This window comes from Micromys minutus (genome assembly GCF_963924665.1).
Source record: "Micromys minutus genome assembly, chromosome: 29".
NCBI lineage: Eukaryota > Metazoa > Chordata > Mammalia > Rodentia > Muridae > Micromys > Micromys minutus.
The window spans coordinates 27714455-27728683 of record NC_137964.1 but is presented as its reverse complement, the minus strand read 5'-3'; the positions used below and the strand labels follow the sequence as shown (position 1 = coordinate 27728683).

General features: G+C 51.5%; 1 protein-coding gene across 1 annotated transcript; it reads left to right on the top strand.

The window, feature by feature from the left end:
* Positions 1-9691: 9691 nt before the first annotated feature.
* Positions 9692-14145, top strand: SDS (serine dehydratase; the record flags this gene model as incomplete). The annotated part of the gene is made up of 7 exons (XM_080941334.1): positions 9692-9844; positions 10676-10715; positions 10904-11043; positions 11133-11224; positions 11724-11951; positions 13414-13538; positions 13940-14145. 7 exons carry the CDS (start codon positions 9692-9694, stop codon positions 14143-14145), a joined length of 984 nt encoding a protein of 327 aa, XP_080797460.1.
* Between the last annotated feature and the right edge of the window lie 84 nt (positions 14146-14229).

Genomic DNA, 14229 nt, shown 5'->3' with positions numbered 1-14229 from the left:
AGGACAGCTGGGGCTACATAGAGAGACCCTGTTGAAAGAAAGAAAGAAAGAAAGAAAGAAAGAAAGAAAGAAAGAAAGAAAGAAAGAAAGAAAGAAAAGGGAGAAGAGAGGAAGAGAGGAAGGAAGGAGGGAGGGAAGGAAAGAGAGGGAAGGAAGGAGAGAGGGAGGGAGGGAGAGAGGGAAGGAGGGAAGGAGGGTCGGAAGACAGGATGAGCCAGCAGCTGTCCTGTCTTCCAGGCTGGAAAGGAAGAGTGACTTTCCCATCATGTTGCCTTCCCAGCCAGCAGAGGAAGCCTGGCTGTTCAGAGCAATGGCTTTTCACTCCTTCGTGCACTCAATAAATAAATATTTACCAGACACCTACCACCCGCCAAGTCCTGAGACCTTTAACCTCAAACAAGATAGTGTGTCCCCTGCCTTCTCCCAGCCCTCAGTATGCCCTTGCTATAGGAGGTGGGAGCCGGTGGGATGTTGAGGAAGGGGTTGGCAGGGAATGGAAAGTCATGCTGAGTTCTGGGGTCACAGAAGGACTGAGAGACTGAAGAGGACCCATGTTCGGCTCTCCAGAACCCATGGAAAAAGGCCAGATGAGGTAATGTGTCTCCAATCCCAGCACTATGGAGATAGAAGCAGAAAGATCTCTGAACTTTCTACCTACTTAGTCCAATCAAATCTGTGTGCTCCAAGCTCCACGATCAGATTCTCATGGCCCTTCTGTCCCCAACATGCCTACTGGACAAGGCTAAAACCCTGGAGTGTGTCCTGAGCCTCAGTTTCCCCAGATATAAAATGAGAGGCGAGATTCAGAAAGGACCAAGCAACCCAAGTGTCCTGTGTCTTCTTTGGGGACTTGTGACCTCTCCCCTCCTAGGATTGATAATTAAGCCCTGGCTACCTGGAGTGAGGTGGAGCTGCTTAGCCATGATCTATGACTAGGACCCCGCCCAACTCACCTCTGCCCTCACGCTAACCCCTCCCCCACCCTTGACAAGTAGCCAACCTTGCATGAGGCACTAAGGACACAAAAGGACAGACAGCAGGGTCTCCATAGTGCCCGTAAGATGGAATCTAGAGAGGGCTTCCTGGTGGAGTACCTCAGCTACATACACAAATCTGCATTTATAATATGCCTATGGTATACCAGTAGCAAACTCCCAAGGCTCTCCCACATCAGACAAACTCTCTACCACAAGCCTCTAGGAATAGAGTCTCTTTAGATTTTCCTGAAATGGATTTTGTGTAGTCCAGGCTAGCCTTAAACTTGCTATACAGATGAAGAAGACAATGAACGTCTTAACTTCTCACCTCCACCATCCATATGCTAGGATTACAACTGCACAAACTTGTGCTCACATGTGTGTGTGTGTGTGTGTGTGTGTGACACACACACACAAGTAAAAATAATAAGCTGGGTTGGGGTGGTATACACCTTTAATCCCAGCACCTGGGAGACAGAGACAAGCAGATCTCTGTGAGTCCGAGGCCTTGTCTATATAAAGAGTTGCAGTACAGCCAGGGCAACACAGAAAAACCCAGTCTCCAAAAACCAAAAGTAGTACTAATAATAATACCTTTTTGTTTGTTGAGACAGGGTCTCCCTATGTAACCCTGGCTGGTTTAGAATTCACTATGTAGATCAAGCTGGTCCTGAACTCAAAGAGATCTTCCTGCCTCAGACTTCCCAGTGCTAGGATTAAAGACATGCACCACTACGTCAAACTAAACCTTTTTTAAAAAGAAACAATAGGAGCAGCTTGTTCTTCATGTGGGTCCCTTAACAATGAGGGTAGGGGGTGTCTCTGGCTCTCTTGCCTGCCTTTAGATCCCTTTCCCGTAGCTGGGCTGCCTTGCCTGGCCTCATTGGGAAAGGATGCACTTAATCCTGCTGTGATCTGATATGTCAGGGTGGATTGGTACCATGGCCTCCCCTTCTTTGAGGAAAGGGGGGTGGGAGAATGGGGGAGGGGTGTGAGGGTGAGACTGGGAGAAAAGACAGAAGGGGTTGTGATCAGGCTATAAGTTGAATAAATTAATTAATTAATGAGGAAAAAGAAAAAATATTAAGTAGCAGAACAAGCCAAGTGCTGCTACACCTGTAATCTCAGCACCCCGGGGGCTGAGACAGTAGGATTGCCGTGAGTTCAACATCAGTAAATGGCTGCATAGCAAAACTGTCTCAAAACAATCACACACACACACACACACACACACACACACACACACACTGAGATGGTTTGCCAGGTACAAACACTTGTCACCAAGCTGATGACCTGAATTCAGTTCCCAAGACCAACATGGTATAAGGATAGAATTACTGCCCAAAAAAACCTCTTATCTACACATACACATATGCACACACATATGAACATGCACACATAGAGATACACACAGATGCACACAAATATACACACATGCATACACATATACACATGCACATATATACACACATGGGCACACATATGCACGCATGCACATACATACACATTCACACATATACATACACATAAACATACATGCACACAGATATACACATGCACACATGTATATACACATACATACACATGTACATACACATATACACACACATACACACATATAAACACATACACACATCCAAACAGAGATAAATGAACAAATGTAATTTTTTAATTTCCAGTGAGAACAGAAATGAAATAGCAGACTAGGCACAGGGCTCCTACGAGGAGGCGGTGCACTCGACGTTTAGAACACAGATTTGGTTGGAGCCAGGCCCCGGTGCCCACAGGAGCTACACCACTTCCTGGCTGAATAACCCTAGGGAAGTCAGTCAGCCTCTCTGAGCCTTGGCTTAGCTGTGGGTAGAGATACAGGCTCCTCTCCTGGTAGAGCTGATGTGTGTGAGACACCAGGCCTGCAGTTGGTGCTCCACTGTCATTCCGATGGTTGTCAAAGAAGCCACCCGAGATGGCAGGAGAGGTGGCACCGCAGCTGTGATGTCATCCCATCACAGAACGTACAACTACCTAGACAAAAACATTCCAGTGATCCGGAACATGTTCGGAGAAACAAAGTCCATTGCTCAGTCACACCGTTGCTGGCTGTGAAGGCAGAGGAGGGGAGTGGAGGGGCTGGCATGGACAGCCAGCTACTATGTTTGTCAGCCAGCTCCTGTCCCTGACACCTCAGGCCACCAAGCAGCCTCCATGTGCAGTCCTGTGGGTTGCTCATTAATCCTCACCTCAGCCCAGCTGTGCACCCTGTTCCCAGGACAAACGGGCCTTTCGGCTGAGGTGGGTGGAGCCTCAGAAATTTGCCAGCCACCCTCAGCCACAAGCCTCACCTTATACCCTTCCTTGAAGGACATCTGAGCCACGAGGAGAGAACAAGGACCGGGCAGGTTAAGCTGCCAGGGATCCAGGTCTTCAGACACACAGCACAGTTTAAATACCTGACCAAGAAGTTTGACCACTGGAGACCAGAGAACCCTACCTTAGGGCATTATTTCCATCAGCCACGCTGGGCTGTATCATCCATTCTGGAAGGCCACTGTCCTGTGGTCACTGTGTCCCCTCTCACTGTTGCCCTTGACTGAACCTTGGGTGTATTTGAATTTGAAACCCTGGCAGAGACACTTCTCCAACACAGCTTAGCAAAAAAGCTAAAGTGACTACTTGGCTCAGCCAGCCCAGAGACCAGGGACCAAGCTCTGAGGGACATTTAATCCTGGTCCGCATCCTAAGAGACTTAAAAACCAACTCATAGCTAAGCATTGGGTTTAGTGCTGAATGCCTGTAATCCCGGCACTTGGGTCGTGGCGGCAAGATAAGGATATCCTTGGCTACAAAGGAAACTCAAGGCCAGCCTGGGCTACTTGAGACACTGCCTTAAAACAAACAAGCTTCATAGATAATATGGGCACAAAGATGTGTATACACCTCTAATCTCAGCACCTGGAAAGCTGAAGCTGAAAGAATGAGGAGTTGGGGGCCAGCCTGGGCTACATAGTGAGACCCTGTCTCATAGAACAAAACCCCTTGGACTTTCAGAGAAATGGAAAGAGCTGGTGACAGGAAACATTGGAATGGAGGGGCAGGGAGGCCTGGAGCTTGGGCGGAGGAACAGAAGGTTCCCAGGTAACTGAACAGTTAACACCCAGCTGCTCTGGCTCTGGGATGTTGCTGCAATCCCCTAGGAGAAGGGGGAAAAAATTGACAATTTTGTCACCTCAAATGAAGCACCCACCTTAACTAAGAACGAACGAAGCCACGTGAGGCAGAATCAGGAAGGCTTCGTCTGCACGTGCTCTTGGGGTGCGATGTTTTCTGTCAAGGTCCTCGCTTCACTTTCCAGTGTCTTTCTCGGGGCGTTTGACCTGGCTGGTTCCCCATGACCATCATAGGTCACCATAGGTAATGATAACCCCGGGGAGAGGCTCCGATGATTGCCAAGTCCTGACCTTGGCTTCCTGGCTGATTTTACACATTAGCAAAGACTGTTTGTCACTGGGAATGACGCACAGTGGGAGTCAGCAGCAGGCAGTGTCACCAGAAAAACCCAGGAGGGTTCTGGAAGGTCCCCCCACCCATCCAGTGAGGGTTGCAGCAGGTAACCCCAGAGAAAAGAGCTCAATGGCCAGGTACTCAGCCGGTGCCACAGAGGTTAGACTTAGAGTCCAAAACAAGTTCAGGAAAACTCTCTCTCTCTCTCTCTCTCTCTCTCTCTCTCTCTCTCTCTCTCTCTCTCTCACACACACACACACACACACACACACACACACACACACACAAACACACACACATTTGGTCGGTTTGCTTTGCTTTTTTTGGTTTTTGATTTTTTGGCACAGGGCTTTTCTATGTACCAGCCCTGGCTTTCCTGGAACTCACTCCATAGACCAGGCTGACCTCATAGTCAGAGATCCCCCTGCCTCTGCCTCCAGGGTGCTGGGATGAAAGGCATGTGCCACCAGGCCTGGCTTCTTTTCTCTTTAAAAGAATGTTTTTTAAAAATTGGTTTTAGTCAGGCAGAGGTGGCAAACACCTTTAATCCCAGCACTCGGGAGGCAGAGGCAGGCGGATCTCTGAGTTCAAGGCCAGCCTGGTCTACAGAGTAAGAAATCTACTAGGTAGCTGAGGATAACCACAAATTCCTGATCCTCCTGTCTCTGCCTCCGCTTATGGATGTGTGTCACGACACCCGGCCACTTGTTTTCTCATTAGAGGCACAGCCTCTTTCTGCATCCCAGTCTGGTCCCAAACTTGCATCAATTCCCCTGCCTCAACCTCCCATGTGCTAGGATGACAGGTGTGAGCCAACGTGCCCATTTGACACCTCTCAGGGATATGTTTCAGTAGCAGCTGAATAAAACATGTTTTGCAAAACCAGGTTTAGAAGTGGGCAGCTTTAATCCCAGCACTCGGGAGGCTGAGGCAGGCGGATCTCTGTGAGTTCGAGACCAGCCTCGTCTCCAGAGCGAGTTCCAGGACAGCCCAGGCTACACCGTACGTTGAAAATCCAGAAAAACAAACAAACAACAGCAAAGCTTGTTCCGTACACTTGAGTCCTGGCCACAGCACCATGAAAAGAGGTCAAATGTTACTCCTGTCACCCAGCGAAATTCCTCAGACACAGCCGTTGGAGTCTGGATGGAGCTGCAGTACAACAGCCGCCCCGGAATTGTGCGTCACTGAGCATGAAGTTCTTCACTCTGATGGCACCCAAGAAACATCTCCAGATTGTCCAGTGTCCCCCCGCCCCCCGTACAAAAATCACACCGCTGTGCTGAGTCGAGCTGTGGGAAGGAGGCGTGTGCAAACGGGTTAGCAAAGCCAGTGAGTGTGGGGGCTGGGAATCCGGCTCAGCTGGTAGAAGGCTTTCCCGGCATTCCCCAGGACCCGAGTCTGACATGTAACATGAAGTGGGCGTGGCTGGTACTCGCCTGAAACGTCAGCATGCTGAAGGTGGAGTCAGGAGGATCCGGAGTTGAAGAGCATCTTCAGCTACTCGGTGAATCGGAGGCCAGCCTGGGCTACATGAGACCCTGACTCAAAGTTAATCTAAAAACTGAAATCTAGACCCGTCAGTCAGGTGTGTCCAAACTGCCCCGTCACCTGTCTTCAGTCCACCACTCCTCATCAGCTCCGCAAGTGCGTGTGTGTGTGTGTGCGTGTGTGTGTGTGTGTGTGTGCGCGTGTGTGTGTGTGTGTGTGTGTGTGTGTGTGTGCGCGTGTGTGTGTGTGTGTGTGTGTGTGTGTTTACCCCTGTGGATACACAGGCCTCTGCACACAGCCAGGAACAGGCCAGAGGTTTGGAGTAGAAATGAGCAAGTTTTCTCAATGTAAGACCTCTCAGTTCTAGGTAATGGTGGTGGTGCTGGTGGTGATGATGGTGATGTTGGTGATGATGGTGATGATGGTGGTGGTGGTGGTGGTTACTGGTACTGATCCCGACAGCAGTGGTGACGGTGTTGTCAGTGGGGTCAATAGTGAAAAGTGACAGCGATGATGAAGGCTACTAACACTGGCTGCCCCTTCAGTTTCAAGTCTCTCACCTAACACAGGCCCACCTCTTCAAAGTCTGAAACAGGAATTCATGTCATCCCCCTTCACACACAAACGGAGGCCGTTGAGGCCAAGGTTCTTGCACAGAGCCATGTATGTAGTAATGGCAGAGCCAGGACTTTTGAACCCAGATCCCCTTTGCCTCAGCCATATGTCCTTTTATATAAAGAGGATGGGGGGGTGGTAAGTGAGGGGTGTCAACCCCCTAAGTCCCACGGTTCTGAGGCTGAGCCCCATAATCCCCGCCCCTTTTCTTTCTCTTTTGAGACAGGATCTCACTCCTTCGTCCAGGCTGTCCCCAAACTTGTAGTCCTCTTGCCTCAGCTTCTATGGTGTTGGGGTCGAAGGTGTGAGCTGCCATGTGGCTGGGCTGTGGCTGTTTTCTTAGCCTTCTACTATGTGTCCAGCGACTGCCCGACTTTTCTGTTATTCAGGGATTGACCCTTGGGACTCTGGCAGGGGCTCTTCAGCAGTGCGCCGCCGCCCATGGTCCTTGAGAGATGAGTGTCTTCATTTGCAAGTGAAAAATGGGGGGGGGGGAGGTAAGGCGGACAGAGCTGGAGGACAGAATGCAGTGGGAACTGGAGGCCAGGCCTGAACGCCCTCCCCTACGGCCGGCCGCTGCAGTCTGGACCAGAGGGCAGGGCTTTCTGGGGGCGGGGCCTGTCTGGGCCCTCATTGGCTGCCCGGAGGCTCAGCCCGGAGAATAAAGCCCTGAGGTGTCCTGCCAACTTTCCACTCTCCCAGGACACAGACACAATCTACCCCTCTCGCTCGCTCTATCCAGCTCCTGTGCCGGGTATGTGGCCCCCAGCCTCAGCCTCGCCCCAAGATTGACAGCCAGGGACAGCCAGAGCAGGGCACGGGGAAGGGGAGAGGGACTGGGGCTCATCCAGTTCAAGTCTCCATGTACTGATCTGCAAAATGGGACGATGGTAGGACCCTCTAGATCAGAACGTCGCTGCGGTGGCATGTGATAAGCTGTCTTGGCTGAGGGTTCGCATGAGTCAAATGACAAGGAAGGAATTTCTGTCCTGGAGCCCATGATGACCCCCCCCCCGTGCCTTTTTCTCTCTCAAGTCATACCACCTATGAAGCTGGATGGGACTGGCCTCTGGGTTTGGAGTCCCCTGCCCATTTTCCCAAAGGTTTCCAATGCTGCAGCCTGGGACAGGGTGGGGTGGGGGGAGTTCCCCAGACCTACCATGGTGGAAACTATCCACTAGCCAGAGGCTGCATCAGCTGAGCCTTTTAGGTCCAGAGAAGACCCAGTATACCAGGATGCGGCTAGCTAGGACAAAGCAAACAACAGATCTGGGGGTACTCTTGATGTGTGTATGTATTCTTTCTGACTGTCTTTCATGAGGTCTACTAGAAGGAGGAGTCCGGTGGGCTTGCCTATAATCTCAGCACTTGAGAGACTGAGGCAGGAGGATTACAAAGAGTCGAGTCTCTCTTAAGACAGAAGCAGGAGGATCATAAGGACTTTGAGTCTCTCTCTCTGTCCTCCGTCCCCCCCCCCCGCCCCCGAGGCAGGAGTATCACAGGCGTTTGAGACTCTCCTACATTCATACACATGCACCTGAATTCCTGCAGATGCTGGGAAGAGTCACCATCTGCCTGAGTTTGATCCCACCTGGCTCTGGATCTCTCTGGGGGCTTTTCACGGGGGTCCCCAAGGTGACAGGGGTCAAGCCAGTGTTAACCCAAAGGTTTCCTCACTGTCATGGCTACCGAAGGGACCTCAGGGTGCCATTAACCAAACTTGAACTTGTCCCGCAGGCCCTCCTGTGTGGAGGTTCCCCTCAGTGTGGGAGCCGTATGACGAGGGTGGGCCAGGGCTCTCTGTTGCTTCTTCCCCGTGCCAGAAAAAAAAATTCTATAATTCTATCTTTTTAAAAGAACAAGAGCCTTTCAGAGCTCAATACTGGATTTCCAAGGTTTTTGTTGTTGTTATTGTTGTTGTTGGTTTTGTTTTATTTTGTTTTGAAACAGGCTCCTGTGTAGCCCAGGGTGGCCTCAAACTCCCTACATTCCCAAGGTTGACCTTGAATGCCTAATCCTCTTGCCTTCACCTCCCAAGTGATGAGATTACAGGCCTGCACCAAACCCCAAAGGCTCTTTTTTTTTTTTTCTTTCAAAATATGTATTTGTTGGTCACCAGGCATGGCAGGACACACCTGTGATCCTGGGAGACTGAGACAGGAGGAGCCAACGGTCAAAGCTAGCCTAGGCTACATCCTTGCACTGGGAAGCACAAGACAGGAAGACCTCAGGGAACCTCAAGAGACCTCAGGGGACCTCAGGGAACTTCAAGGAGCCTTCCCTGACCAACCAGTTGGACTGAATCAGGGCGCTCCCAGCCCCGTGCAAGACCCTTCCTCAAAAAATAAGCTGGAGGATAACTGAGGAGGATGCCAACTGATATTGACTTCTGGCTTCTGCACACACACACACACACACACACACACACACTCACATACACTCACATACACACACTCACATACACTCACATACACACACTCACATACACTCACATACACACACTCACATACACTCACATACACACACTCACATACACTCACATACACACACATGCACACACATACACAAAACACACACATACACAAAAACACACACATATACACATACAAACACACACATACACACACAATGTGTTAAGTAATATATAATAGGGCAAAATGCTGAGCGTTGGGGGGTGCAGTGAACTCAAGGGCCACTCTTCATGGGCACCCCACTTGGCCCATTGTGTGTGTGTGTGTGTCAGCTGACATGCTCTGAGTTCATGGGGACAGGTCACCTGGGGTTGTTTCCTGAGGACTTTGCAGAAACAGACTCTGGCTGACCCTGGCTGTGCTTCCTCCACATATTGTGGCTCATTCTGAGCCAGTTTGAACAAGCTCTTTCCCCTGAACTTGCCCAAGGCTGCAGCTTAAGGACATTTCTGAGCTCATGATCCCACTTTGAGGGGACAAAGTTGAGGGCTTGGCCACCTATTTGGCCACTGGGTAGTTGTAGCTGAGATTTGATTCAGTGTCCTTTCCTTCTCATTATGGGTATGAAAGAAGGGTCATAGAGCCCAGGAGGGCAGCCTGTCTTGACCCTCTGTATCTCCTCCCTGCCCCCTAGCCATGGCCGCCCAGGAGTCCCTACACGTGAAGACCCCTCTGCGTGACAGCATGGCATTGTCCAAAGTGGCCGGCACTAGCGTGTTCCTAAAGATGGACAGCTCCCAGCCGTCTGGCTCCTTCAAGATCCGAGGCATTGGGCATCTCTGCAAGATGGTACAAGGCAGGGTGGCATCCTGGCAGGAGGGGCAGTCCTACCTGACAGTTAGAGGCAGGTGTGCAGATTTACACCCAGGATTCCAAACTGAGGCAGGGGAGTGGAACGTGGATGGCTTCCCAGAGTGTGCAGCAAGAACCTGTCCCTAAGGAAATAATCATCATTTTAAGGACTGGGGTTTAGACAGCTCAGCAGTGAAGAGCAGTGGCTTCTCTTGCAGAGGCCCTGAGCTCAGTTCCCAGCACCCACATGGTGGTGGCTCACAGCCAACTATAACTCCAGTTCCAGGGGATCCAATACCCTCTTCTGATTTCCAGGAGCAACTGCACTCACATGCATATAATTCAAAATAAGTAAATACTGGGCTGGAGAGATAGTTCAGCCGTTAGGAATACTTAAAGCTCTTTCAGAAGAACCATGCTCACCCCCAGCATCCAACTCAGTGAGTAGCTCACCTGTAATTCCAGCTCCAGGGCATCTAATGTCCTCCTCTGCCCTCCACAGGCAATATGTAGATACAGACACACAGACACATAAATGAAGCAAATCTTGGATAAATTAACAAAATTTTTAAAAGAAAATAAAAAATAATTTTAGAACAGGTTTCATATATCTGGGCTATCTCTGGCTAAGGGGTGCCCACCCCCACAGGTCCCTACAGACTGACACCTGCCTCCTTCCCCTGGTTAATCTCTTTAGGGAAGATAAGCCTAAGGGAGAGTGGTTCAGATACTAAGTGGGTGGGCTCAGCATAGATAGAGTTCCCAGTAGGAGGGATGAGCCTAGGCAGGGACTTGGGGGTGTCCTGATCCTTCCTCTTGTCCCCACAGAAGGCAAAACAAGGCTGCAAACAATTTGTCTGCTCTTCCGGTGAGTACCCAGGTAGCTTTCTTTCCCTTCCTACCCCGGTCAGTGCGGCCCGTGGCCCAGCCAGGAACTTCTCACTGGGCATCACATCCACTCATAATCGTCCAGATCTGGGGTTCCGGGATGAGGCCGAAGTCATTCGGGGGCTGACACACCCACCTTCCTCCCTGACACACCCTCTCCACTGACAGCGGGCAACGCGGGAATGGCAACCGCCTACGCTGCCAGGAGGCTGGGCATCCCAGCCACTATTGTTGTGCCGAACACCACACCCGCCCTCACCATCGAGCGGCTCAAGAATGAAGGCGCCACAGTTGAAGTGGTGGGAGAGGTGAGTGTGGGCCGCAGGGCTGGGGGGTGGGGCCGATAACTGGATAGAGTCCTCTGTCATCTCAATCTCTTCCTGCCCCACCCCTGCAGATGCTGGATGAAGCCATCCAAAAGGCCAAGGCTCTGGAAAAGAACAACCCAGGTTGGGTGTACATCTCCCCCTTCGATGACCCACTCATCTGGTAAGTCGGAGCCACCCCGCTGCCCACTGCATGCGTGGTTTCTGCTCATGCCCAGTGTGTGCGGGAGAGAACGAGAACACACAAACACACAGATGTACACACCAGAGATGTCAGTTCACCTGGGGTGACTAGGAACAAAGGAGCTAGGGAAGCATCTCTGGGGCTGGCTTTTGTGTGCAAGCATCTGCCCTGAGCAACTGAAGCCGGGCCCCTGGAGACCCTGGGAGTCTGTGGGGAATGAGCATCCAAGGATGGGTCCAATGGTGGGCAGGAAATGGGGGTTTTTCCACCAACCCACAGAGCCATTTCCTCTCTCGGGAGGGGGGGGTGGTCTTGTCTTCTACACAATTAGTGTCCTGTGAGGCTTGGGCTGGGCAGTGGGGAGGTCAGAGGCCAGGTTCATCATTGCCTGGGATCCAAGGGAGTACAGACCTTAGCTGGCATCTTAGGCCAGCCATCGGGAAGACCTGACCTGACCTGCCACCCTTCTCGTGCCCAGGGAAGGCCACACTTCCCTTGTGAAGGAGCTGAAGGAGACACTGAGTGCCAAGCCCGGGGCCATTGTGCTGTCTGTGGGCGGTGGAGGCCTGCTGTGTGGAGTGGTCCAGGGTCTTCGGGAGGTGGGCTGGGAGGATGTGCCCATCATCGCCATGGAGACCTTCGGCGCCCACAGCTTCCATGCCGCCATCAAGGAAGGAAAGCTGGTTACCCTGTCTAAGATCACCAGGTGAGCCTGAGCACCTCTCCATCACTCAAGTAGTGGAACTGAGTCTGCTCTTTATGGAACAGTGTTTAAGTGGTGTTACTTCTTTCTTGAGGTCCTCCAGCGCCTCATTTCTTTGCTGCTGTTTTATCTGGCCTCCGAAATGTCCCGGACCCTGGCTGATCTGGACCCAGCAAGGGGAAAACACCCTCTTGTCTGGAAAGAATTTATAACCAAATCCCACACCAGCAGCTTAAACCAAATTGAACTCTACTTCTATTTAAGACAATTAAAGGCAACTCCTTGAACTAGGGGCTGAGTTCCTTTAGTCTCTTATCCCACCACTCTGAATGTGTTGACCTGGGGTCCAAAGTGGCTGCTTCTGTGCCAGCCACCACACCCACACTCCATCTGAAAAAAGAAAGTGAGAGCAGAAGGATGCTACTAAACATTAAAGACAAAGTGGAGCAGCTCCCCAGCTGACAATGGGGTCACACCCAGAAAACCAGTCATTAGATTGATGGATGAGTTGAACCTGGTCTGCTGGATGCCTTACCTAAGCTGTTTGGCACACAGCAGGGAAGTGGCTGTTTCTGGCTGATTGGCTGGTGGAGAGCTGTGGCTCCAGGCTGCCACCCAGCATCCCAAGAGCAGATTGAACGGCAAACCCATAGTCTGGGAAAAGGTCCAAGTTCAACTCTTGAAGTCTGGTTTCTGCCAAGTGTGGATGGTTGTTTGTGACACCACAATGTTAAACTCTCAGACCAACCCTCAGAAAACAGAGCTGCCTGTACTTCCTCTTATGCATTAGGCAGAGCTTGGTTACATGGCCAGACCTAGCTGCAAGGGAGGCTGTGCGGGATTTGCACTAGGTATCCACAGGTACAGCCAGACAAGATTTCTAGGAAGATGGCTTCTGCCATAGGTAGGGAAACACTGAATCAGTTAAGAGATTCTTCCAGATTTCTGAGCACAATGTCCCTATTGGGACTGATGCTGGCCCACTACCAGTATTCTTTCCTGCCAGATGGAATATGGATGCAGTAGCTGGCACTCAAGCAGCCATTTTGGACCCTAAGTTAACATGACCCTAGGGCAGCCTCATCTGTTTCCCATTCTATACAACTGAGCTTGGAAAGTGTGTGACACCTGATACTTTAGGAAGGACTCACTCTGTTTGGGTGTAGGAAAGATGTTTGAAAGCCTCAGCTAATCCATGGGACCAAGGAGTCCCTCTGGGAGGCTCCCTGGAACAGGAAGCAAGTGGGCAAAGTGGGCAGAGATTACAAGCCGGTATGGGGGTAAGGGGGACAGCAGTCTTCGACTATCTGAGTCAGGCCAGTTTGATGCCCAGACCACTGTGCAGGTTCCTGGGGCTGGGCAGGGGTCCCCAGCCCCACTGCTCACCTGTAGTCCCCACCTCTCACGTGCATCCTTCTACCTTCTCTCCCCGTGTCCACCCCCCCTCCTCATTCCCACCTCCTAGTGTCGCCAAGGCCTTGGGTGTGAACACCGTGGGGGCGCAGACCCTGAAGCTGTTTTACGAACACCCCATTTTCTCTGAGGTCATCTCAGACCAGGAGGCTGTGACTGCTATTGAGAAGTTTGTGGGTATGTTCTGTGGGATCTTTAGGCCCTTGATTTCATCCCTCAGCCTAGACTTGTCTCGTGCGTGGTAGCCAAAGCCAGTCAGCGGTGAACTCAAAAGCTGCTCATGAAAATGTGAGCCTGGTAACCAGGGCAACGGAGAAGGCAAGTTTTCAAAGCGCCAGTTTTGAGCTTTCTGGAAGTCAGGGTCAAAAGGGAAAGGACCAAGATGAGCTGGCAGGGTCTGTAACGGAACCTCTGGGTTTAGCCTGAGCAAGAGTCACACACAATGCCATTGATAATCTCAGCTTGCTACCACATGAGTGGCCTTCTCGGGTGCCTGGGAATTCCTAGCACAGGCTCAGAACAAACATTCCCAGCCTCGAACTGCTCGGAACTGATGAGCCCCCTCCCCTCCCCCACAGACGATGAAAAGATCCTGGTGGAACCAGCGTGTGGCGCTGCACTGGCCGCAGTGTACAGCGGTGTGGTGTGCAGGCTGCAGAAGGAGGGCCGGCTGCAAACCCCCCTGCCCTCGCTGGTTGTCATCGTGTGTGGAGGCAGCAACATCAGCCTGGCGCAGCTGCAGGCGCTCAAGGTGCAGCTGGGCCTGAATGGGCTGCCCCAGTGATATCTGCTGCTGTCCTGGCCACCCTGACGGGGTCACCAGCACCCCCGAGTAAGATGGGTGGGCATGCCTCTTACAGTGGCCCAC